Source organism: Bombina bombina, chromosome 7 (genome assembly GCF_027579735.1).
Source record: "Bombina bombina isolate aBomBom1 chromosome 7, aBomBom1.pri, whole genome shotgun sequence".
In the NCBI taxonomy this organism is placed as follows: Eukaryota; Metazoa; Chordata; class Amphibia; order Anura; family Bombinatoridae; genus Bombina; species Bombina bombina.
The window spans coordinates 166,276,343-166,304,308 of record NC_069505.1 but is presented as its reverse complement, the minus strand read 5'-3'; the positions used below and the strand labels follow the sequence as shown (position 1 = coordinate 166,304,308).

The 27,966-nt window shown below is 37.4% G+C and overlaps 1 protein-coding gene across 1 annotated transcript in view; it reads left to right on the top strand.

Annotated features, from left to right (window-relative positions):
- Positions 1–21,837, top strand: part of DCDC1 (doublecortin domain containing 1) — a 229,007-nt gene extending 207,170 nt beyond the window's left edge. Inside the window, exons 16-19 of the mRNA XM_053689318.1 lie at positions 4,905–5,081; positions 11,545–11,698; positions 18,915–19,024; positions 21,569–21,837. Coding sequence (XP_053545293.1) covers positions 4,905–5,081; positions 11,545–11,698; positions 18,915–19,024; positions 21,569–21,619 — 492 coding nt within the window. The 3' untranslated portion in view covers positions 21,620–21,837. The remainder of the gene's footprint in view (positions 1–4,904; positions 5,082–11,544; positions 11,699–18,914; positions 19,025–21,568) is intronic.
- Positions 21,838–27,966: the final 6,129 nt, after the last annotated feature.

The window sequence follows — 27,966 nt, the reverse complement described above, 5'->3', positions numbered from 1 at the left end:
ACTAGATGGCAGCACTGTTTCCTGTCATGTAGTGCTAATGTTATACATTAGCAAGAGCACTAGATGGCAGCACTATTTCCTGTCATGTAGTGCTAATGTTATACATTAGCAAGAGCACTAGATGGCAGCACTGTTTCCTGTCATGTAGTGCTGATGTTATACATTAGCAAGAGCACTAGATGGCAGCACTATTTCCTGTCATGTAGTGCTAATGTTATACATTAGCAAGAGCACTAGATGGCAGCACTATTTCCTGTCATGTAGTGCTAATGTTATACATTAGCAAGAGCACTAGATGGCAGCACTGTTTCCTGTCATGTAGTGCTAATGTTATACATTAGCAAGAGCACTAGATGGCAGCACTAATTCCTGTCATGTAGTGCTAATGTTATACATTAGCAAGATCACTAGATGGCAGCACTATTTCCTGTCATGTAGTGCTAATGTTATACATTAGCAAGAGCACTGGATGGCAGCACTATTTCCTGTCATGTAGTGCTAATGTTATACATTAGCAAGAGCACTAGATGGCAGCACTATTTCCTGTCATGTAGTGCTAATGTTATATATTAGCAAGAGCACTAGATGGCAGCACAATTTCCTGTCATGTAGTGCTAATGTTATACATTAGTAAAGAGCACTAGATGGCACCACTATTTCCTGTCATGTAGTGCTAATGTTATACATTAGCAGGAGCACTAGATGGCAGCACTATTTCCTGTCATGTAGTGCTAATGTTATACATTAGCAAGAGCACTAGATGGAAGCACTATTTCCTGTCATGTAGTGCTAATGTTATACATTAGCAAGAGCACCAGATGGCAGCACTATTTCCTGTCATGTAGTGCTAATGTTATACATTAGTAAAGAGCACTAGATGGCAGCACTATTTCCTGTCATGTAGTGCTAATGTTATACATTAGTAAAGAGCACTAGATGGCAGCACTATTTCCTGTCATGTAGTGCTAATGTTATACATTAGTAAAGAGCACTAGATGGCAGCACTATTTCCTGTCATGTAGTGCTAATGTTATACCTTAGCAACAGCACTAGATGGCAGCACTATTTCCTGTCATGTAGTGCTAATGTTATACATTAGCAAGAGCACTAGATGGCAGCACTATTTCCTGTCATGTAGTGCTAATGTTATACATTAGCAAGAGCACTAGATGGCAGCACTATTTCCTGTCATATAGTACTAATGTTATACATTAGCAAGAGCACTAGATGGCAGCACTATTTCCTGTCATGTATTCCTCCAGACAACACCTATCTAGATATCTCTTCAACAAAGAATAACAAGAGAACAAATCAAATTTGAAAATAGAAGTAAATTGGAAACTTTTTTAAACTTGTATACTCTGAATCATGAAATAAATGTGGGTTTTGGTTTCATGTTCCTTTAATGTAGTAAGGAGGAGTTGCAGTTAGGGTTTCATTATGTTGACAGCTGTATGAGAAAGGGATAATAAAGTACAAATAGCTATCGGTGGTAAATCCTATACCCCAACTTTGAGGTACCCCCCAAAAAATTGACTGCTTATCAACATCACAATTAAAGGGCCATAACAGTCGAAAAAATGACATGCTCTAATTTGTTAGCGCATGTAATTTTATGATTATCGGCCCTGCGCTACTGTGTGTTTAACCACTGCAAAGGAGTTAAACACACAGTAGAACTGCTGAATCACGCGCCTAGTGCTGCTGATTAGATCAGTGTCGGTTCATGTGGGACCAGCAGTGCTCCATGTGACGCGAGCAGCACTTCTAATTTGTGGTTTAACCCTTGTGCATGGATTAAACACACAGTAGTGTGGGGTCGACAGATCTAATGAATTAGAACATACAATTTTTCGACTGTTATGGCCCTATATTGGTGACCTATTTGTAACACAACCAGTAAAGGGACGGTCTACTCCAGAATTTTTATTGTTTAAAAAGATTGCTAATCCCTTTATTACCAATTCCCCAGTTTTGCATAACCAACACAGTTATATTAATATACTTTTTACCAAATTCTAAGCCAAGTCTTTGTTTAGATACTGACAAATTATGGAGAAACTAGTCCTAAAGCCCGTTCACACGGGCCGTGTGGTTTATTTTTATTTTTATATTCTCTCTCTCTCTGTGCCCTATCTCTCTCTCCCCTCTTTCTCCCCCCTGTCTCTCTCACTCTCTCCCCCCTGTCTCTCTCACTCTATCCCCCCTGTCTCTCTCACTCTCACTCCCCTGTCTCACTCTCACTCTCACTCCCCTGTCTCTCTCTCACTCCCCTGCCTCTCTCTCCTCCCCCCTGTCTCTCTCTCTCTCCCCTGTCTGTCTCTCTCTCTCCCCTCTCTCTCTCTCCCCCCCTGTCTCTCTCTCCCCCCCCCTGTCTCTCTCTCTCCCCCCCTGTCTCTCTCACCCTCTCCCCTGTCTCCCTCTCCCCTGTCTCTCTCACCCTCTCCCCTGTCTCCCTCTCCCCTGTCTCTCTCACCCTCTCCCCTGTCTCCCTCTCCCTCTCCCCTGTCTCCCTCTCCCCTGTCTCTCTCACCCTCTCCCCTGTCTCCCTCTCCCCTGTCTCCCTCTCCCCTGTCTCCCTCTCCCCTGTCTCTCTCTCCCTCTCCCCTGTCTCTCTCTCCCTCTCCCTTGTCCCCCTGTCTCCCTCTCCCCTGTCTCCCTCTCCCCTGTCTCCCTCTCCCCTCTCTCCCCTCTCTCCCTCTCCCCTGTCTCCCTCTCCCCTGTCTCCCTCTCCCCTCTCTCCCTCTCCCCTGTCTCCCTCTCCCCTCTCTCCCTCTCCCCTGTCTCCCTCTCCCCTGTCTCCCTCTCCCCTGTCTCCCTCTCCCCTGTCTCCCTCTCCACTGTCTCCCTCTCCCCTGTCTCCCTCTCCCCTGTCTCCCTCTCCCCTGTCTCCCTCTCCCCTGTCTCCCTCTCTCCCTCTCCCCTGTCTCCCTCTCCCCTGTCTCCCTCTCCCCTGTCTCCCTCTCCCCTGTCTCCCTCTCCCCTGTCTCCCTCTCCCCTGTCTCTCTCTCCCTCTCCCCTGTCTCCCTCTCCCCTGTCTCCCTCTCCCCTGTCTCCCTCTCCCCTGTCTCCCTCTCCCCTGTCTCCCTCTCCCCTGTCTCCCTCTCCCCTCTCACCCTCTCCCCTGTCTCCCTCTCCCCTGTCTCCCTCTCCCCTGTCTCCCTCTCTCCCTCTCCCCTGTCTCCCTCTCCCCTGTCTCCCTCTCCCCTGTCTCCCTCTCCCCTGTCTCCCTCTCCCCTGTCTCCCTCTCCCCCTCTCCCCTCTCTCCCTCTCCCCTGTCTCCCTCTCCCCTGTCTCCCTCTCCCCTGTCTCCCTCTCCCCTGTCTCCCTCTCCCCTGTCTCTCTCAACCTCTCCCCTGTCTCCCTCTCCCCTGTCTCTCTCTCCCTCTCCCCTGTCTCCCTCTCCCCTGTCTCCCTCTCCCCTGTCTCCCTCTCTCCCTCTCCCCTGTCTCTGATCAGCTGCTTTCAACGGCTATTTGCTAAGTGGGTTGTCAACGGCTAGTGCGAGGGTGTGATAGGCGGCTAGGCTAGTTGCGTGCGCGTGGGTTCGCGTGCGCGTGCGCATGTGATAGGCTAGTAGGCTAAGTGGGTTGTCAACGGCTAGTGCGAGGGTGTGATAGGCGGCTAGGGTTCGCGTGCGCGTGCGCGTGCTCAAATCAGTTTTGTGAGTGTGCGTGCGCAGCAAGGGGGGTCAAAGTGCTAACAAACATGCTAAGTGGGTGGGAGAGTGCGCGCGTGCGAAGTATCAACAGCTGGCCAAGGGTGCGCGTGCGATCAGCGGCAAGAGTTTGTCTGAACTGCACATGACGGCTTCAGACAAACTCTTGTCTTTTATAATATAGGATGATACAAAATTGTTAAATTTCTTGCAATTTATTTCTGATATAAAGTTTGTTATTGTGCCCTGCGTGGCAGATATCATTTGATCAGTATGATTGTATTATTTTTTGATGGCTTATGCAACAAATAAAAGATTTAAAAAAAAAATATATACTTTTTACCTATGTGATTACCTTGTATCTAAGCCTCTGCAGACTGCCCCCTCATTTCAGAAATTTTGACAGGCTTGCATTTTAGCCAATCAGTGCTGACTCCTAGGTAACTCCACGTGCGTGAGCACAATGTTATCTGCATGGCACACGTGAACTAACAACCTCTAGTTGTGAAAAACTGTCAAACGCATTGAGATAAGAGGCGGCCTTCAAGGGCTTAGAAATCAGCATATGAGCATACCTAGGTTTAGCTTTCAACTAAGAATGCTAAGAGAACAAAGCAAATTTGATGATAAAAGTTTTTTTAAACTCAATCATGAAAGTTTAATTCTGACTAGACTGTCCCTTTAAAGGCATTTTAAAGTGATTTAGCTCATGAGATGCAAGTGAAACTGGCAGGGATGTCACAGCTGCTATTAATTGCCCCTCTATTGTAATCTCAACCATTACATTATTTTCTTTAGCTGAACTGTGTAAGTCGGTAAAGGGAAAACTATAAGGAAAAGGTGTGTGTCATATATTATGTTTTAGGAATTTATTGTACTGTCTGAATATTCATTGTGATCTGTATATTAAATGTAACCCCTCATTTACTTGATTTTTAAGATTATTCATTTATAATAGTATTAATTTTTGCTGATATATTTATTTTATATTATATGGTTTTTATTTTTCCATATATCTGTGTGTGAACTCAGCCTTGTGCGCCACTCTAGCTTTCCCTCTTCATGGTTAAGGGAAAACTAGTTTTAAACATAAATACAGATTTCTAAAGAGAAAGATATGGCAAACGTTTCGCATGACCATTTACAGATATTTGTTTATTCAATTAATCTAACAGTACATGTTTTATCATCCTGCCTCTCATAAAGTTAACATAATATATCTGGTTCCTCCCACCTGTTTCCTAAGATGCATCTTTCGGATATTCAAGCTCAGCATATGAAGAACTCTCCTCTGCTTGCTACCAACACAGACTCCAGTCAGAAAGGGCTTTACACCAGTCTGACTATGAAGAGAGTGTGCGCTTATTTAAATGGTGGTAGCGTAGATCAAGGGGTATTTGCCTGGGGCAGATCTATGGAAGAGGTGAGTGTAATTTGTCCTTCAGATGTATGTTTCTATATGATTACACATTACCAGTGTTTCAGGCTCTATGTTTCAGTTATGTTTACATTAAATTAAACCTGTTTGATAGCACTACACAGAGCAGTCACACCAGCTAATAGTAATATAACAATGAATACATAGAGCAGCTCCTTAAAGGGACATGAAACCCATTTTTTCTCCTTCATGATTCAGATAGTACATACAATTTTAAACAACATTCCAATTTACTTTAATTATCAATTTTGCTTCATTCTCTTGGTATCCTTTATTGAAGCAGCAGCAATGCACTATTGGGAGCTAGCTAACACATTGGTAAGCCAATAATAGGAGGTCTAAGTGCAGCCACCAATCAGCAGCTAGCTCCTGTGTTATGTCTCTTTAAGGGTGGGAAGAGAATGAAGTGGGACAAATTGGGTGCTGGTGATTGTTTTTAAAGGGCCATTTAAGTCTTTGCTGTATTCCATTTGTGTAAGGTTATCATATTAGTACCACTACTGTTTTTTTTACATTTGTATTGGTGTTCCAGATAAAGACCATGGGGTCGATCCGATAAAAATCGTCGCCCGCAAAAGCTGGCGACGCCAATATTTGCGCGGGTTTGGTATCCTATATACGGCGTAACCTAGAAGTTACGCGCGTATATCTCTGCCGTCGCCCGTAGTTTTTTGGGCCATAGGCAGGTATACCAAACCCGCGCAGTTTGGTATCCAATATACAGCGTAAGGACTTACGTGGCGAAAATTGAGAAATCTTACTCCATTTTCACCTCGCCACAAAAAGCAGCCGTAAGAAGCCTTACGCTGACTATTGGAGCCCCGTAACCCCCTAAACTGGCTGCTAAAATAAACCTAACACCTAACGCATGCGCAATGTCTATCTCCCTGTCAACCGCGATCTGCTAAATAAAACCTAACACCTAACGCATGCGCAATGTCTATCTCCCTGTCAACCGCGATCTGCTAAATAAAACCTAACACCTAACGCATGCGCAATGTCTATCTCCCTGTCAACCGCGATCCCCCGCCGCAATCCCTAATAAAGTATTTAACCCCTAAACCGCCGCCATCTACATAAACTAACCCCCTACTGTGAGCCCCTAAAACCGCCACTATCTAACTGATCTATCCCCTAATGTGAACCCCTTACACCGCCGCCATCTATATTAAAATTATTAACCCCTAATTTAATCTACCTACCCCGCCACCAGCTATATTATCTATATTAACCCTAAGTATATTATAGTTAATATAGTTATTATATTATATATATTAACTATATTAACCCTAATTATATTAGGGTTAATATAGTTAATATAGTTACTATAGTATTTATATAAACTATATTAACTCTATCTAACCCTAACACCCCTAACTAAAATCTTATTAAATAAATCTAATTCATATTATAAACTAAAATATTCCTATTTAAATCTAAATACTTACCTATAAAATAAACTCTAAGATAGCTACAATGTAATTAATAATTACATTGTAGCTATGTTAGGGTTTATATTTATTTTACAGGTAAATTGTTAATTATTTTAACTAGGTATAATAGCTATTAAATAGTTATTAACTATTTAATAGCTACCTAGTTAAAATAATTACCCAATTACCTGTAAAATAAATCCTAACCTAAGTTACAAATACACCTACACTATCAATAAATTAAATAAACTACAAATATCTATCTAAAAATACAATTAAATAAACTAAACTAAATTACAAAAAAACAAACACTAAATTACAAAAAATAAAAAAAAGATTACAAGATTTTTAAGCTAATTACACCTATTCTAAGCCCCCTAATAAAATAATAAAGCCCCCCAAAATAAAAAAATTCCCTACCCTATTCTAAATTAAAAAAAGTTCAAAGCTCTTTTACCTTACCAGCCCTTAAAAGGGCCTTTTGTGGGGGCATGCCCCAAAGAAAACTGCTCTTTTGCCTGAAAAAAAAAAACACAATACCACCCCCCAACATTACAACCCACCACCCACATACCCCTAATCTAACCCAAACCCCCCTTAAATAAACCAAACACTACCCCCCTGAAGATCTCCCTACCTTGTATTCACCCAGCCGGGCCAAACTCCTCATCCGATCCGGGCGATGTCTTCCAGCAAGCGGCAGTGAAGTCTTCTTCCATCCGGGCGATGTCTTGAAGCAAGCGGCAGAGAGTCTTCTTCCATCGGCGATGTCTTCAAGCAAATCGGCATCTTCAATCTTCTTACTTCACTCCTCCACCGCGGAGCATCCATCCGGCACGACGACTTCCCGACGAATGAGGTTCCTTTAAATGACATCATCCAAGATGGTGTCCGTCGAATTCCGTTTGGCTGATAGGATTCTATCAGCCAATCGGAATTAAGGTAGAAAAATCTGATTGGCTGATTGAATCAGCCAATCAGATTCAAGTTCAATCCGATTGGCTGATTGGTTGAACTTTTTTTAATTTAGAATAGGGTAGGGAATTATTTTATTAGGGGGCTTAGAATAGGTGTAATTAGCTTAAAAATCTTGTAATCTTTTTTTTATTTTTTGTAATTTAGTGTTTGTTTGTTTTTGTAATTTAGTTTAGTTTATATAATTGTATTTTTAGATAGATATTTGTAGTTTCTTTAATTTATTGATAGTGTAGGTGTATTTGTATCTTAGGTTAGGATTTATTTTACAGGTAATTGGGTAATTATTTTAACTAGGTAGCTATTAAATAGTTAATAACTATTTAATAGCTATTATACCTAGTTAAAATAATTAACAATTTACCTGTAAAATAAATATAAACCCTAACATAGCTATAATGTAATTATTAATTATATTGTAGCTATCTTAGGGTTTATTTTATAGGTAAGTATTTAGATTTAAATAGGAATATTTTAATTAATAATATTAATATTAGATTTATTTTAATAAGAGTTTAGTTAGGGATGTTAGAGTTAGATAGGGTTGTTATACTTTATATATATATATATATATATATATATATATATATATATATATATATATATATATATTATAATAACGATATTAACTATATTAACCCTAATATAATTAGGGTTAATATAGTTAATATAGCTGGCGGCGGTGTAGGGGGATTAGATTAGGGGTTAATAATTTTAAAATAGATAGCGGCGGGGTAGGGGCTCACTTTAGGGGGTTATAGATTTAATATAGCTGGCGGCGGTGTAGGGGGATTAGATTAGGGTTTAATAATTTTAAAATCGATAGCGGCGGGGTAGGGGCTCACTAGGGGGTTATAGATTTAATATAGCTGGAGGCGGTTTAGGGGTTAATAACTTTATTAGGTTGCGGCGGGGTTTGGGAGCGGTGGTTTTGGGGTTAATACATATTTTATTGTTAGGATAGGGAGGGGGATAGCGGATAGAGGGTTAGACGTGTCGGGCTATGTTAGGGAGGCGTGTTAGACAGTGCGGGTGATTTAGACTTTAGTCAGGTTTTGTAGGCGCCAGCAGTTTCTAATGTGCCGTAAGTCACTGGCGACGCCAGAAATTTGTACTTGCGCAGATTTCTGGACATCGCTGGTTTGTCAGACTTACGGCACTTTAGCATCTGACGGCGCCTTATATGGGATAGCTCGAGTTGCGAGCTGAAACTGCGGGCGACGCAGGTTCCCTCGCTTGCGCCGCAAACTCCGACGTTTATCAGATCGCGCCCCATACCTTTAAAAAAAAGACAAATCTCTGTATTATAATAAGAAAACATAAAAACAATTTAGTATCAACTACAAAATAAGCAACACAAATTAGCAAATATAAATTAATATGAATGAATGCAGTAATCACCATAGCGCAGGTTAGATAAAAGTGTTGTATGGCTTTTAGTTATAACAAACTGATCCAAAAGAATTTACTTATATAAAGGCGGTTTTACTTAAAGGGACATTATACACTCATTTTTTCTTTGCATAAATGTTTTGTAGATGATCTATTTATATAGCCCATAAAGTGTTTTTTTAAAAAAAAATGTATAGTTTTGCTTATATTTGAATAACATTGATCTGATTTTCAGACTCCTAACCAAGCCCCAAAGTTTTATGCGAATACCGTCAGATACCTTCTCCAGCGTGCTCCTGTTTGTGTAAAGGGTCTTTTCATATGCAAAAGAAGGGGGAGGGGGGGAGTGTCTTATTTCCCACTTGCAGTGGGCTTTCCAGCTACCTTTTCAACTGAGCTAAACTGAGAACTTCTAAGTAAGTTTTTAAACTATAAAGTTTTATACTGGATTTTTATATCAGTATCTGTGCATCTTATTCTTTATAGTAGTGTCTATTACATGCAGTTATATGAAAATGAGTGTATACTGTCCCTTTAACCTCTTACCCAGATCACTTGAGGGGGTAATTAGAGTTGTAACCAACAAGTAGATAGACAGAGTATTGAGCAGATATAGCATAAATATTTGTTGCTGTCAGACACAGTACCAAAATCCAGTGAATAATTTCTGCACAGCCACCAGTTAGGGTTGTCACCTGTTTTGGAAAAAGAAAATACTGGCCATGCTAATTTGCATAAGTTAGCATACACACGTACACAGTATAACTCTGAAACTGAAGCTGCTAGGACTTATTTTAAAGTATTATTTGCTTATAATTAGATTCTAACACAAATAAGAGAAGTTTCACATTGACAGGACCTTTATTTCTATATTTATTCCATATTATCTATATTGACCTGAACCTAAAAATACCAGCTGGTTCGCAAACCCTACTACCAATACAACAACCTTCTATGGCTGCCGTACCAGAGGTTCCCCCATTAATACATCTAAATTCAAATGAGGTTATATATTGACTCCCTACATGTTACAATAGAGTCTTGAATCAGAGTTTAAAGGGACACTAAGCACTAAATAAATGTCATGCACCTCCGTCTAATCATGGGTGCTGCCATTTTGGAACCTTGATTACAGTGCAGGTATCTGAAGGAGAGTTGCTGCACATGTGCAAACAGATCAGCACTGGTAATGCAAGAAAGATAAATTTCAACATGGCGGCACCCATGACTAGAAGTAGGTGGGGAATAACCTCAATATGCTTGTTAATGTCCCTTTAAGGTGGGGTTGCTTAATATTCCAACTAGGTGGGTTTGGGCAGGGCGTGCATTCGCCATCTTGAAGGGGCAGATTATTCACAGAGCAGCTTGGTACCATAATCATTGCAGCAGGATATGTTGCTTTTGGTGGTTCAAGTACTAAGATTTAGGGGGTAGATTTATTGAGCAGCGGATGCTGCATCGATGTCCCGACCAGAAACAGAAGTTAAGAAGCAGCGGTCGTAAGACCGCTGCTCCTTAAAGGGACGGTCAACACCAGAATTTTTTTAGTTTAAAAAGAAAGATATTCCCTTTATTACCCATTCCCCATTTTTGCATAACCAACACAGTAATAATAATACATATTTTACCTCTGTAATTGCATTGTATCCAAGCTTCTGCTGACTGCCCCTTTATTTCAGTTCTTTTAAAAAAACAAACTTGCATTTTGCCAATCAGTGCTCACTCCTAGGTCACTTCACGTGCATGAGCTCAATGTTATCTATATGAAACACATGAACTAATGCCCTCTAGTGGTCAAAATGCATTCAGATTAGAGGCAGTCTTCAAAGTCTAAGACATTAGCATATGAACCGCCTACGTTTAGCTTTCAACTAAGAATACCAAGAGAACAAAGCAAAATTGGTGATAAAAGTAAATTGGGAAGTTGTTTAAAATTACATGCCCTATTTAAATCATGAAAGTTCTTTTGGGACTTGACTGTCCCTTTAACTTCTCTGCGACCTTTTAGGTGGCAGGCAAATAATCGCGATCGGGATGATTGACACCCTCTGCTAGCGACCAATTGGCAGCCAGTGAGAAGGGGTGGCATTGCACAAGCATTTCACTAGAAATGCTTGTGCAACGTTAAATTCCGACAGCATATGCGAGGTCGGGTGGACATGATTCACTACAGCGAATCATGTCCGCTCAACCTTTGGTAAATCTACCCCTTGGTATTTCATGCTGCTAAACATTGCTGACCTTGTGAGAGAGGCAGACATGTTCTTCAGTTTAACACTATCCTTATATGTTATAGTAGGGATGGCTAACTATTGTGCCGAGGGTTATATGCAGACCTCTGAAGCTAATTAGATAATAGATGTAAATTGGAAAGTTGTTTATAATTGTATTCTCTATTTGAATCGTGAAAGAAAAAATTTGGGTTGGATGTCCCTTTAAGGCTTCTAAAATACTGATCTGTGGCCCCACATGTTTGCCCAGTAGAGTAAATTGTTGCAAATACATAAAGTTTCTTTTCTCCACCACTGTGGCCATGGGTTTATTTTAAGAAAGGGGAGAGTTCTTTCCATTCTATTTTGATTGTTCACTGGGCTGCTGTAAACTGGGCTAAAGCAGATGAATGTATTTTGTTTTTGTGTTTGTTGCAGTTGCTGGATAACTGTGCATCTCGATTAAACATGCAGCATCATTTAGCCAAAGTACTTTATACTCCTAATGGGGAAGAAGTGACATCCTGGGATGAAATTAAAAAGGACATGGTTCTATGTGTATCAGCTGGAGAGGCGTTCATGAGCAAAGCAGGTACCATATATCCTCCTGGATTATGCCTAATATTTTGCACAGTTTCTGGATTTATCCAGAAGTAGATATAGGGTATGTTCTGCACGTAAAAGCACATGATAAAAACTGTACAACTCACAGCATCTCTGCTTGTAGCTGCCAATATAACTAAATCAATGTTTAACCTCCTTATTACCGCCTGGGTTATGTGTTCCTTATTTCCTTAAAGGGACATTCTAATATTTAATGCTGTATTTTGTTAGAGTCAAGTCCCTTCTTTATTATTGTCTTAACCCCCCCCCCCCCCCCCAATACACACACACACAATATGTGTAAGCACATATTTTAATTCACACTCCTGGAATGCCCTGTGCCTCTTCAGTTAGGGATGCAGCTGATGATTGAAATGGCTTGTGAACCAATCAGAAGAAGGCTTATCTTTGTTAAAGTAACAGGCTAAAACAGAATTTTTATTGTTTAAAAAGATAGATAATCCCTCTGTTACCCATTCCCCAATTTTGCATAACTAACACAGTTATAATAATATACTTTTTACCTCTGTGATTACCTTGTATCTATGCTTCTGCAGACTGCCCCCTTATTTCAGTTCTTTTGACAGACTTGCATTTTAGCCAATCAGTGTTGGCTCCTAGGTAACTCCACAGGTATGAGCACAATGTTATCTATATGGCATACATGAACTAACGCCCTCTAGCTGTGAAAAACTGTCAAAATGCATTCAGATAAGAGGCAGCCTTTAAGGGCTAAGAAACTATGCAGCACACTGAACACTAGCTACATCCTTGGTTAAACGCCCAGAATCATACGACTGATAAGGATACCTCCTTAAAAGCAGGTGAGGTGTCCAGCTTTCTTTCATGCAGTTGGTGAGAGTCCACAATCCATTACTCCTGGGAATTTCTCTTTCCTGCCACTGTGAGGAGGCAAAGATTCCCAAACTCCAAGAGCTCTATAAAACCCCTCCCATCTCACTGATAACTCAGCCTGACATATTGCAAAGCTAATTCCCCTTTGAAACCTTTTTTTATGTTTAATGCACGTAGGCGTTCTTTGTGCATATATTTTTAAACACACGCCAGTTTTCGAGAGTATACCTCTTTTGACGCACGTCGGGTATTAGTTACCAGGAGTAATGGATCATGGACTCTCATCACTTGTATGAAACAAAGCATAATTTGTTACCTGATAAATTCATTTATTTTATGGTGGAGAGAGTTCATGAGACCCCACCTGGTTTGGTGTTGGTTTATTTTTTGAGCACATCTTTTTTTCCCTGCACCTATTTTTTTACTTTTATTTCTTTTCCTACCTTTTTGGCTTGGCTATAGGTCAGGCATATGTATCAGTAAGGTGGGAGGGGTTTTATAGAGCTCTTGGGGTTGGGGAATTGTTGCCTCCTCCTATTGGCAGGGAACTTTCAGGAGTAATGTATTGTGGACTCTCACCACCATTATGTTTTTATTTATGCTCTGCCTCACTTTCAGTATATTCTTATTAAACTTCTAATTTGTTACATGTGCATATCTGGCGTTTCACATATATTGACATAGGAAAATATTTAGACGATGCAGCTATTTCACAGAGTGTACACAGCTACTGAAAGATGAAATCATGGTTGAAAAAAAAATATATATGAAGTATTTTGTTTCAAAATAACATTTTCTTTGCAACTTTATGAGAAAAGGGATTTTGTTTAAAACACACACAAGAATGGCATGTTGTGATTTAAAATACTGTTGAAATTGTGCAATAAAATGTTACTGTAGTCATTTAGAAAGGAAATCTTGCAAAGTCAAAGGCGTTGATTTAATTTGTGAAACTACTATCTCACAGAAATCTTGCTATAACTGCAACTCAAAAATGTTGGAAATCATAAAAAATTGTACCTGCCCCTTGTCACAGATGCAAATTGTTAGTGAAAGGGACAATCAAGTCAAAATAGAGCATGCCGTTTTAAGACACTTTTCAATCTACTTTCATTTTGGTGGCACCACAGTTTATATGTGTATGAGTCTGATTGGCTGATGGCTGTCACATGATACAGGGTGCCAGCGAATTAAAGTACATTTTAAAAATGTTGAGAAAAAAATCTACTGCTTATATGAAATTCACAGTAAGTGCTATTGCATTGTCTTGCTATTATGCATCTGCCAATTCTGCAATTCTACCGTAATTAAATGTCCTTTAAAGGAACACTAAAGCCAAAATTAAATGTTTATGATTCAGCTGCAGCATGCAATTGTAAAAAACTTTCTAAGTCACTTCTATTATCAAAATGTGCACACCCTTTTTATATGCACACTTTTCTAAGGTACCAGCTTCTACTGTGCGAGAATTCACAGTATTTATGTATATGCATTTTGTGATTAGCATCACATGATGCAGGGGGAAGGGAAATTGAGCTAACTTTGAAATTTGTCAGAAAAAAAAAATGTACTACTCATTTGAAATGCAGACAAAGTGCTTTTGCATTGTCAATTTATTATGCATTTATGATTATGCTATTCTGTTCAATTTAATATTCCTTTAAGCTCCACCATAGTCAGTGAAGCCGCATCTTTCTTGTACTATAGAAAATGTTCTCTTTCAAAATATACATTATGTATGTGTGTGTGTATATATATATATATATATATATATATATATATGTGTGTGTGTATGTATGTACTAGAGCCATGTAACATATGTTATTGATACCAGTACTTGATGACACCGAGCACTCTCAGCACGTGCTAGAGAATTATGTGCATACTTCAATTTCCTACATATGCTACTAGAGCCATGGGCAGTTTTACAAAGGGTGTGTCCTGTCAATTACTATATTTTTTCACCATGCCCCATGTGCATTGTTCCTTTATTAGCATTAGTTCTCATAAATGCTGAAATAACTTGTGCCATGCATATGGCTCTCTTCCTGTATAAAACACCATTTTCTTTCTGCCTTTTTTCTTCTGTTTTTACCTATTTGGAGCAAGGGAGAACAGACTGCACTAAGAGTTTTATTTGGGTGACTCATCAGGGGTAGGGTGGATAAAAATCCAAAAGGTTATGCATCCTGGAATAAGGATTAGTTTTTAATTATGTAGCAAGAGGCTGTATATTCATGGATGTAATGTTAAATTGTTTGGTAAATGAATTCCATTAATCCATATTCACAAGGTCATAAAATAAGCTAAGATTATTTGTGGCATTTTTTGTATCTTGAAGATATTATAATATATTATTGGTTTTGTAGTTCTCAAAACTGTGAATTTGTGTCTGCAAAAATTTCACAAAAAAAAATGTTATAAAGTAAACATGAAGAGTTGAGAAATGGACCTTAAAGGGACATAAACCCATTTTTTTTCTTTCATGAATCAGATACAGCATACAATTAGATTTCAGAATAATTTCTGTTATCAAATTTGCTTCATTTTTTTGGTATCTTTTGTTGATGTAGAGTGATGCTCTACTGAATAGATAAAAAATATGAAAATAGATCTGCACAAGGACCTAAGTGGGAGGAGAGAGGGGGAAACATTAAAAATGGAATAGAATACTATTTAAGTTAAATAAAGCTATTTCAATTATTATTAAGGTAATCATTATTTTTCTACTTTCAATAAAGTACAGCTGAAAAGTTGATCAAATATGAATCTATTAAACTAGAGATAGTTCACCGTCCATTAACTTAATTCATTTCAATGATCTATCTATGTATTTTTAATGGTATATAACTAAATCAGTAATATTATGCTATAACTGGAAAAATAATCTGAAAAGTTATTATCCTAAAAATGAAACCTTTTGGTAGAAAACCATGTTTTTAAATTGAGTCTTCTTGATAGGGATTTAAATCAAATCCACCCTGCTTAGCAGTATATATGGACTATAACTATACTCTCTCATTTCTAAACCATTTATTAAGTTGGAGGAACAGGCAGTGGGATATTTTGTGAGAAGATCAAGTTACGAGTTCATTGTGCTCTTTTCAGACTAATTGTGCCACTTGTTAATCATGAGTTCATCGTCAATATACCGGCTCCATATATCTGCACTATACTATTTATTTATTTTTGCAAACTCTTTACTGTTTCTGCTGTTATTTTACCTACAACCATGATGTTTCTTTGTGATTCACTTATGGAGATTGTTTTAATGACTAATAAAACTCACTTGTAATTCAAGTCTATAGGATGAGTCTATACAGAGGTTAAAGTCATTTGCATCAAATACTTCTTTAGATGTCTGATGATCCAGTGGATTTTGTGCAACCCCATGCTGTTGGAAGCAGGTTAAGAAATATATTCAAGGAACTTGGCTGTTGAAACTCTCAAAACCTGCCTATAAAATGTTGTTCCCCTAAATTATCTTATGGGCTTTCTTAGTTGTTCTTCACAAAAATTCTTAATTTATTAGTTTTAGATCCAGTGACGGGCAGAGCATTCAGGCAATTGATTTAGAACTCTTGAGTGATTTTTCTTGTTCTCATTTGCCTGGCAAAAGCTTCAAGGATTTTCACCAAGATGATGGTTGTTCTGCTGCAAATATCTAGATTTATGGATGAAAACCTAGTAAAGGCTATATAAGTAGGGGAACGGATTCATCATATCTCTTTGGTGATTCAATATTTTCAGTGATTTGGTAGATCAATTTGTTAAAATGTACACTTCTTGTCGTTGTACTTCTAGACATACCTCCTGGAAAATTTGTGATGTAGAATTTAGTGGGAGAAGTGCAGAGTTTAAAGGGACAGTCTAGTCCAAAACAAACTTTCGTTATTCAGATAGGGCATGTAATTTTAAACAATTTACTAATTTATTCTATTATTAAATTTTCTTTGTTCTCTTGGCATCTTTTGTTAAAAATCAGGGATGTAAGGTCAGGAGTGTGCACGTGTCTGGAACACTTTATAGGGTTATTCATTTGCAAGAGCACTAGATGGCAGCACTATTTCCTGCCATCTAGTGCTCCAGACACTTACCTAGGTATATCTTCAACAAAGAATAGCATTGGAACAAAACAAATTTAATAATAGAAGTAAATTGGAAACTTTTTAAAAAAATTGTATGCTCTGTCACTCAAAAAAGAACATTTTTGGGTTTTATATCCCTTTAAATCCTTTAATATTTTTACATTGAACAATGATATCACATACAAAGGATAACGTTAGTCCATCATACAATATAGTAAGTGTGTTTGTACATTTGCTTGTCTTTAAATCATGTACACAAATGTGTTGTTACTCTCTTTCTGAATTTAGGACAATTCAATCTGATCTCTAATGCATAATAAATAAATTTACAAAAAACAAATGGCATTTTTGCATTAACTAGTATAAGTATTAGAGAAGTAGACTTTGTCAACAACACAGCTTAAATGTGTTATTAAAGGGACACTGAACCCAAATTTTTTCTTTTGTGATTCAGATAAAGCATGAAATTTTAAGCAACTTTTTAATTTACTCCTATTATCAAATTTTCTTCATTCTCTTGGTATTTTTATTTGAAATGCAAGAATGTAAGTTTAGATGCCGGCCCATTTTTGGTGAACAATCTGGGTTGTTCTTGCTAATTGGTGGATAAATTCATCCACCAATAAAAAGTGCTGTCCAGAGATCTGAACCAAAAAAGCTTATATTCCTTATTTTTCAAATAAAGATAGCAAGAGAACGAAGAAAAATTGATAATAGGAGAAAATTAGAAAGTTGCTTAAAAGTGCATGCTCTATCTGAATCACGAAAGAAAAACAATGTGGGTTCAGTGTCCCTTTAACAAACACACTTTCTATGCAAATTATATTTAATAGATATTGGTTTGTGCTTAAACCTCAAACAAATGAAAAAAAGTGCATTCTCCATTTGGCTAATTCTCAAATGTTTATATTTTCTATCTTAACCATTTAAGGCCATTATGGCGTTCTATTCCATCCAAACTGTGCCAGACTTTAGCGCCGTTAGGATGGAATAGAACGCTGTAACGGCCTTAAAAGGTTAAGATAGAAAATATAAACATTTGAGAATTAGAGCCAAATGGAGAATGAAGCCAACGGCGCTTCCTAGATGCGATCATGGTCTGGAGGGCGTGCCTAGCGTCATAGGGACGCCCCACTGATTTGATCCCATCATTGAAATCTCTCAATTGCATGGACGATTGTGGGATTTCAATTTGTTTACATCAGAACGTTGTTCCGATGTAGACAAATTAACCCAGTCGTCAAAGAGTTAAAGGAAAATAATTTTAATGGTGTGTAAAAAAATAATAATCTTGGTCCGCTCTAATATACTGTAAGTAAATCCACTTCTAGGTGCTATATCAGCCAACAAACTGATTTTTACTCTTGTGCTGTCTATCTTCCTCCCAATCTGAGCCAGTAACTAAAACTATCTATTGATATCTCAAATGTGTATGATCATCACAGCTTCCAAATGAAATATAAATTTAGGATAATCACAGTTTCCAAATTAAATATAAATTTAGGATAATCACAGTTTCCAAATTGATACAAACTCCAGATTATTCTGAAATCCAAATCAAATATTGAAAACAGCAACTTTTCATGCTAACAATATTGAATTTGGTTCTTTTTTTTTCCTTTGCACATGTGAGCAAAATCAAGCTATGTCATTTTGAAGCTTTATATCTGTACATACTGCTTGTTTTTTTCATTAAATGATGCTAGACTAAATCTACCCCATGAGATCTATAACATGCCAGGTTTCATGAAGACTGATACACCATTTAGGTCTGTCGCTTTGTGTAAATATCCTCATGGCCATATACTGAAAAATGTAAATCGTAAATATCTCAAGAAATACAGAACCAATTTGTTTCAAATTTTCAAAGTTTAGCGAGTTTGTAGTGACTGCCAGTTTAATGTAAACTTTAGCCAAATTCATTGAGGCATTTCAAAGTTAAATGCTTTGAAAAACGGTAAGCAATATTTAAAATGGACCGCTAACACAGTATTTGAAGCAAACAGATTTGCATATCTTACCCAGAATCCTCTTGTGCATTGGTAACAGTGTATACGGAGTTTTACTGGGTTAAAGCAAGCAGGGATACCTGCCTAGATGTGCTAATTGCCTGTGCAATCATTTCTATTGATTTACTTTTGCGATATGGAGGATTTTAATCTCAAACTTATTTCCACCATCATTTTAATGAATTTTGATTTAATATTATAAGAAGAGCTTTAATCACCATCTGATACATTTGCTTTTTTTTTTTAATTTCAGCTAGCAGACAAAGAATAGAAGTCAAAGCAAACTACGCCAGAATTCGGAAGAAGTATGGCCCGGAAGCAACTGATGTCATTGTATCTGAACCCGAGAGCCTTGATCTTCAGGTTGTATCATACAACAAATCCACAAGCTGTATACAGAGCAGTTATATTAACCAATAGATCTTCCAAACATAAGAATTAACGAGGTATCTCAATATATTGACACATGTTTACTGCAGACAATTTCACAATGAGATCTGAATTCTAAAAGGCATGGGTGATTATTACTAGCCACAGAAGTATGTGACGTTCTTAGCACATATCATTATTACTCTTTAGTATATGATAGTTCTATGACTGTAATCCATTTAAATTCAGCAGAGGACATGTTCTGCTCTTTAAATTGCTCTTTTATGTTTTCAACCTAATTTGACTTGAATAATTAGTGTTATATTACTTTCCCTAGCTCTGATATTCTTTATTGTCATCCTAGATATTTAATACTACGTTAAGAGATATGGCCTGCCCATTTCAGGAGCTTACATATACCCAACACGCTGGCTTTTCATTTTCAATGAGCTGAGATAAAGCACATTTTCTATAGCATGTGAGCGTTAAAGTCATTCAGAACAACAAATGCGATCGTTCACCAGACTAGAGATCCACTGTAGTCAGTCAGATAAATGTACAATTGGATAGATATTTTCTATAGAATGGCCTTCATAATAAATGTTAATATGCTTTCAAATGATAGATAGATGTAAATGATAAATGTCTTTATAGCATAAATTGCAAACATCTTAGCTGAAGTTTATTTACACAATTCAGGTTTAAGGTAGTATTTAAGGTGCAAGGACATTCAATTTTTGTAATGTTCTGCCCTTTTTCAAAATCACTTCAAAGGGACAGTCAACACCAGAATTCTTGTTTTTTTAAAAGATAAATAATCCCTTAATTACCCATTCCCCAGTTTTGCATAACTAATACAGCTATAATAATACACTTTTTACCTCTGTAATTACCTTGTATCTAAGTCTCTGCAGACTGCCACCTTATTTCAGTTCATTTGACAGACTTGCATTTTAGCCAATCAGTGCTCACTCCTCAGTAAATTCACGTGCATGAGCTCAATGTTATCTATATGAAACACATGAACTAACGCCCTCTAGTAGTCAAAATGCATTCAGATTAGAGGCAGCCTTCAAGGTCTAAGAAATTAGCATATGAACCTCCTAGGTTTAGCTTTCAACTAAGAATACCAAGTTAACAAAGCAAAATTGGTGATAAAAGTAAATTGGAAAGTTGTTTAAAATGGCATGCCCTATTTAAATCATGAAAGGTTTTTTTTGGACTTGACCGTCCCTTTAAACCATTTAGATGTATTAAAGTAACATATCTACTAATACTGAATATAAGAAGAAAAAAAAATTCTCCCCATAACAACGAATGAACGATTGCCAGCTGACATGTCACATCCAGAATGTTCTCCAGAAATTGTGCTAACACTAACATTTACCTCCTGTATTAAACACATTGACAAAGGACATGGAATGCAATTGTGCAAAAACTTTAGTGTGTTTTTTTGAGTATTATATTATAATATATTTATTTTTTCTTCACATCCATAACCAAGCATAGTGAGATAAACAGATCGTATGCTACAATTTACTAGATTATTTGATGGAACTAGCAAAACTGATGAGACTTCTTAGACAGACCAGAGAGCGTTAGAGAACGGGGCCCTAAAGAAGAACTGTTATACATTGCAAGGCAACCCTCTCTAGCTGCTAAACCTTACCCATACCACAATCCTTTTGATATTGCAAGATTTACAATCTACAGTATCACCATATCCAACAGTGGGCTAGTGGAATTGTCTGTGTGATATACAATATAGTGAATGTCAATAAAAATCCAATTTTCTTTTTTTTACTTTTTATCTTGTGGTTACTTGTCTTTAAAAATATAAAAATGTAATTAATAATACTAACTTTAATAACAAGTTAACAAAAACAACTCTTATCTGGGTAAAGTAATAACTTAATATACCATTTGTTCTGTGAGTTAGAAATAAAATTATACCAGATAATGAATTAATAATTTCATTTAAGATTAGCTCAATAAATCTTTACTGATTTACTATGAATATTGAGTTTGTAAAATTAGTTCTATTTTGTATTGCATTCCAGTTTCTTGTTTAGTGAGCGTTGGTTTGCTTTTCTGACAAATTTTTACAAACTAATAATATTTTGTTGCTAAGATGTACAGTTTTTTATGCTTCAGTCTATAGTGGATATCATCTACTGCAAAGAATATTTTAGCATAAAACAATATCTGAATAATGTGAAACAAAAAGATAAATGTATTAACCCTATGTTTATCATATGTCGGCTTTGGTGCAGGATAACGTTACTTTTATACGAACAGTTATTTCAGTTTTCTGGTCAGAATAAGTAAAGACCTTTTTTTATAACTATTATAAAATTATACCACACATCCATGAAAGAAAATTAGATTTCATAGCCTGTGCCAGACCTTGAATATAAATTCAGCCTTGGAGCAATGAATTTAAAATTGTTATTACTTAATCTGCCTACTTTATTACTTCCTTTTCCTAATGTGGTTGACACTTGACTGAAACTCATCTCTCCCTCTCCTCCTCTACAGGGTGAAATTCTCTTCTGTCCGTCAGAACACAGTGAACGCAAAAAGAACTAAATAAATTGACATTTGAGAAGTATTTAGCCTAAATGGATTACACAGTTATGTACAAATCATTCCTAAGAAGGTTCTACGCAGGTTAAGATTACTGTCAAGGTGAAATTTAGCCTGCCACCATAAAATAGGGGGGATAATGTGAGATTGTGACAGTAGCCTCCTCCCCCCCTTTTAAATACCAGCTCAAACCTTTTTTATTCTTGTAAAAATTAATGTTATGTAATATTCAGTGACTAATAAATAATGTAGAGGTTTCCAACACATCTTATAGCGACCACAATTTAGTTAACTCCTAAAACAAATTCTGGTGAAGTTATTTAGGGCAACATCATCAAGTTTGCATTAGTTAAACTATGTGTTTATTTATATCTACATAGATAAAGAATAGCACATTTAGGGCCAGCTTACAAGTGGAGCGCTAAGTATCGCTTTCATGAAAACGATATTAGCGCTCCACTGAGTAATATCAGAGCACACTAATGTGCCCTGGCGTTACAAGTTGTCAGCAATACGAACGCGAGCATTGTGCTCATGAGAGCGCACTTCTATAGGCTCCAATGGGAGCCTCATTCTGATGCCGTCAGAGACGGCACAGAACCTAAGCGCAGCGATGGCAGCAAATATAAATATATGTATATGATTATATACATATATATTTATGTGTATATACTCATAACACATAAATATATATGTATATAAGCATATACATATATATTTACAGGGAAAACACAGTTCCTTTTTTGTTATAACACCCCACTCACAACTTTAGCCCCAAAATACTGCCTAGTGCAGTTATTTTTTTTAAATAAAAATGCTGCTATCTTTATTTTTTAATAAAATGCACTACACTGTATTTTGATGGCATTTGTGGCACAATTATAAAATTAACCAGAGATCTAATCTCTGGTTAATTTTTTTAAACGCTAATTGCTAATGGTAGCAATAACCAGCCGCTTGTAATGGCTTGTAAATTATCTTGTGCCCGCAAATGGGCAAATTTGCCGTTTGTGGGCGTGCAATAATTTAGCCCTTTTTTTGTAGCAGGAATTTTCTTTAAAGGGACATTAATATTATTTTATATGCACCAGAAATTAATTAAAGCATTGAAAAATATATGCATTAAAAAAAAATAATCATTTTAGTAGCAAAATTGACATTCATTTGATATGATACACCACTTGAACAGTATTGAGTGTTGCTGAGCGTCTGTCCTTTGCTGTGGCGAATTATGGGCCGATATAAATGTGGCTCCTGCTCATATCAAGCAATCAGTTTTCAGCATTTAGTAGGGTAAGGATTCCAACTTCCATAGAATGTATTAAAACCTGAGGGCAGTGGGAAAATATTCATTTTCAGATGTAATTTACAAGAAAAAAACACACAATAAACAATGAAAGTGTATGACAAATTTTTTCACTTTTAAAGTGAATGTAAAGTTTCATGAATGAGTGCCCGGTTTTTAAAACTACTATTAAAAACGGGCACTTTCATTCATGAAACTTTACATTGCAGCGTTTTTCTTTAGCAAACACAGACCGCGTTCCTCCGCCCGCAGCTCCTCTGTACTTACCTCATTAATGACGAAACCGGCTTTCTCCAATAATGGCTTCCACCCCAGAGTGTCCATCTCTTGAGGCCACGCCGTGATTGGAGGAAGCCGGTTTCATCATTGAAGGGCTAAGTACAGAGGAGCTGCGGGCGGAGGATCGCAGCAAGTATTTAACCCCTTGAGTGCTAACAACGGCTCTGATCTGTTTCTCACTCCGGTGGTAACGATGGCTCAAAGCCGTCGCTAGCACTCTCCCACCTTGAGGGAGATCTGGGGGCTCCCACCCGCTCCTACTCCGGCGATCGTCCCTGTAGAGTGACAGGCATTGCCGGGGCTTTTCGTTTTGCGTGGTGACGTCACATGTAATTTATTTAAAAAAAGACAATTGACAATATAGGGAAAGGGGGCATGCTGCTTAGAAGCCTGTATCTCAGGCATCTACAGACCCCCAAGACCCACCGTTGGAAAGGTAATCGCCTAACCTTTCCAACGGTATAAGTCTTGGGGATCTGAGAAAAAAAAAAAAATTAAAAAACCCTTAAATGTGCTTAGCACCCAGGTGGGAAAGTGTTTAGCACTCAAAGGGTTAAAAAAAACGCCTCAATTTAAAGTTTCATGAATGAAAGTGCCCCTGTTTTTTTTAAAAAAACGGGCACTCATTCATGAGACTTTACATTCACTTTAATATTTAAACTTTTTATTGGAAATTTAATTTTGAATTTAATGTCTCTTTTAACAGTTCTACTTCCACAACTGAATGTAATGTTTTATCACCAAATCAGGAGTTATGTATGTACCTCATTTTTTTCTCATGCAGTAGTAATTCATTACTGACTTTGCATTCCCATTGAGATATTCCTGGCCGTTAATTCAGCATGCAGTGGTATCACAGAAAAGAGGCCTTAAATAGGCTTACAAGACATGTTGTCATAGCAACACCATAAGATACAGGAAATCTTTATTTTATGTAATTATGGACATGGGGAAATTGGAAATATAAGAAAATATAAAGGCAGGATTTGATTACTTTACATGTCCCATTTAAATGATTTGCCTAGGAGACAGGGCATGAAAAGAGAATCTGATTTTAACCCCTTTGCTGCCTAGCCGCAGCATATGAAAATATGTAATCACATGTTTAACTTGATGGATACAGAAAATTAGGTAAGAATTACACATTTAAAATAAATATACAAGAAAATACTATATAGTTATTTACTTTACCCACTTAACAATTTTCATCAGTATTGCATTTAGTACTGGTATCCGACTTTCTCTACAGGTTAAACAAACATTCCACTACAAAGAATAGTTGGTCTCTATAGACCCAGAACAATTTACAAAATCAACTATGTAATATACACTTACTTAAAGAAAAAATGTTAGCCTTAGCCTATTTTATTATATATATATATTAGCAAAAATGCTTCTAGTAAAATGTATGACTGTTTTTCAGTGGAATATGCAAATATACTATGAGGGCCCATTCCTGCTCAGAAAGGTGACTGGTGTGTATTGCCTCTGAAGACATAATGTGTGTCCTACAAGCTTCTGCTGACTCTCTGAGATGTAGTGTTCAAATATTGGTAAATGGGCCCTCACAGGATATATGCGTATGCCAAAGAATACAGTAATAACTTTTATTATAGGCATTTCTGCTAATTAAAGTGTATTACAAAACTGCTTCTATTTCAAATTGAAATTTTTGACCCTTCAACCCCTTAGTGACCAGACCGATTTTCAATTTTCTTACCGTTTGGGACCAAGGCTATTTTTACATTTCTGCTGTGTTTGTGTTTAGCTGTAATTTTCCTCTTACTCATTTACTGTACCCACACATATTATATACCATTTTTTTTCTCCATTAAAGGGACTTTCTAAAGATACCATTTCCATCATATCTTATAATTTACTATAAAAAAATTATAAAATATGATGGAAAAAAACACACTTTTTCTAACTTTGGACCCCAAAATCTGTTACACATCTACAGCCACCAAAAAAAAAACCCATGCTAAATAGTTTCTAAATTTTGTCCTGAGTTTAGAAATACCCAATGTTTACATGTTCTTAGCAAGTTATAATGCAATAAGTACAAGTAGCACTTTGCTATTTCCAAACCATTTTTTTTCCCCAAAATTCCCCAAAGTTACATTGTAACACTGAAAAAAAATTGTTCACTTTTTCACTAACTTTAGGTTTCTCACTGAAATTATTTACAAACAGCTTGTGCAATTATGGCACAAATGGTTGTAAATGCTTCTCTGGGATCCCCTTTGTTCAGAAATAGCAGACATTTATGGCTTTTTGGTAATTTGAAAGCCGCTAAATGCCGCTGCGCACCACACTTGAATTATGCCCAGCATTGAAGGGGTTAATTTGGTAACTTGTAGTGAGCTTGTAGGGTTAATTTTAGCTGTAGTGTAGTAGACAACCCAAAGTATTGATCTAGGTCCATTTTGGTAAATTTCACCGCCAAATGTGATCAAATAAAAAAAAAAAGTAAACTTTTTCACAAATTTTAGGTTTCTCATTGAAATGATTTACAAACAGTTAGTGCAATCATGGCACAAATGTTTGTAAATGCTTCTCTGGGATCCCCTTTGTTCAGAAATAGCAGACACTTTTTGGTAATTAGAATGCAGCTAAGCACCACACCTTTATTATGCCCAGCAGTTAAGGGGTTAATTTTAGCTTTAGTGTAGAGATCAGCCTCCCACCTGACACATCCCACCCCCTGATCCCTTCCTGACCCCCCTCAAACATCTCTCTTTCTTCTCCCACCTCACAATTGTCACCGTCATCTTAAGTACTGTCAGAAAGTCTGCCAGTACTAAAATAAAAGGCTTTTTTATATATATTTATTCTGCCATGATCAACCCCCCCATACAGCTCTCTAACCCTCCCCCTTCTACCTATTTTCCACCATCTTGGGTACTGGCAGCTGTCTGCCAGTACCCAGTTTGCTAAAAAACAATAAACAACAACAAAAAAACAGTTTTCTGGAGTCTAGCTGCCCTCTCCAAACATTTATTTCCCTCTCTGAACTTAATGTAGTGTGCACACGCGCTCCCCCGTGCGCTTCTGCTCACTGGCGCGCACTGCAGGGACAGTATCCCGAAGTCCCTCCAACAATGGGCTGCCCACCCACCTCCCTGCTACGGCTCCCATCCACCAACTATTGGCACCATCTCTGGCCGATGCAGAGAGGGCCACAGAGTGGCTCTCTCTGCATCAGATGTTAAAAATAGGGTATTGCAGGATTCCTCAATATTGAGGCATCGCTGCAATACCCTGAAAGCGCCTGGAAGTGATCACAATCACTTCCAACGCTTGAAACCCCAAGCACTTCCTTGGTCATTAACTGACACTTTTTGTAGGACGTGACTGGCATGTCCTTGGTCGTTAAGGGGTTAAAGGAAGAATAAAATTAAAATAAGACTTTCATGATTCAGATAGAGCACATCATTTTAAACAGCTTTACATTTCACTTCTATTATCAGAATGTGCACAAGGAAAATTGAACCAACTTTGAAATTTGTTAAAATAATATACTACTTATTTGAAATTCATAATAAAGACTCGATGATCTATAGGTCTCTGGGCTGGCCAGATAATTAAAGAATGCTCGCCAGTACTTGTATTTCCCTGGTGGAATGCTCTAAAGCCACTTTTACCCTGAAAACAGGGTGTGTCACTAAAGGGCGTATACTGCATTTTCATATGAAAAGTGCACAATAATATTCATATTTTAAACATCATACAAAATTAATAATTGAAATATTCACACATAAATAAGCAGGGAAAATTTGTATTGTTAAGGTGCATCAAAATACAAAGCGTAATTGTTGTTTTTTCGTAAGATTGGCTAAACATGGGCATTCCATGGTCGTATATGAAATTGTCCTTCTAATCCCAGTGTAATTCTGTAAAGATTTTCTCACTTCAGCTCTAAGAGTTTTTTCTCACCATCTAAAGGGTGGTGAGCTTCTCTCAAAATAACCCTAATAGACAAACACATGCATACGAAAATATAGGTGATTGTAATATGCTACACGCAAAAAGCAGCGTAATGTTATTTATATTGGCTGCAGGATTTTATTTTTACAGTTTACCCCCTGCTCACTGCTAATGCTAACTTTGCTCCATGGTGCAAAGTTTCCCTTTCCAGCGAGCTCCATTACTTTCAATAAGAGACATCTCGCCACTTGCAGGGACTGCCCCTTTTTTACAATAATTCTACCAGGGCAGCCCCTGTGAGGATCGGTGAGAAAAAAACCACGTCTGAAATTGCGAGGTTAAGGTCATGGGGCCTTAGGCGCTCTTGTCTTTTTTTTTTATTATGCATTTGTTAATAACGCAATTCTACTGTATTTAATGTTACTTTAACCTAATCACTGATTTCCAGCAAAACATCAGAAACAAAAAAGGTTGTGCAGAAGGCAGAAATAATTGTTTTCATTACTCTTTAACCAATGATTTGTATAGTCTATTAAATTTATTTTGGGTCAATATATTTTTAATATTGTATTATTTTTATTGTTTACATTCATAAAAGTCAGGACATTTTCTGCCTACTGAAGCATAGAAGGGGACATGTACAGATCTCCCAACTGTCCCTCACATGATTGTCATAGTATGGGCGCTCTACCCTGTTGTCCTTCACAGAAAATATCCCAGTTTCCAAAATGAAACCAAGGACTTCAGGACTCTGCCCACGATGACCTATCCCAACCCTGCTCATGACACGCCCATGTCAAACCCCTCTGGTCAAGTTCCACCCACATAACACTTCTTG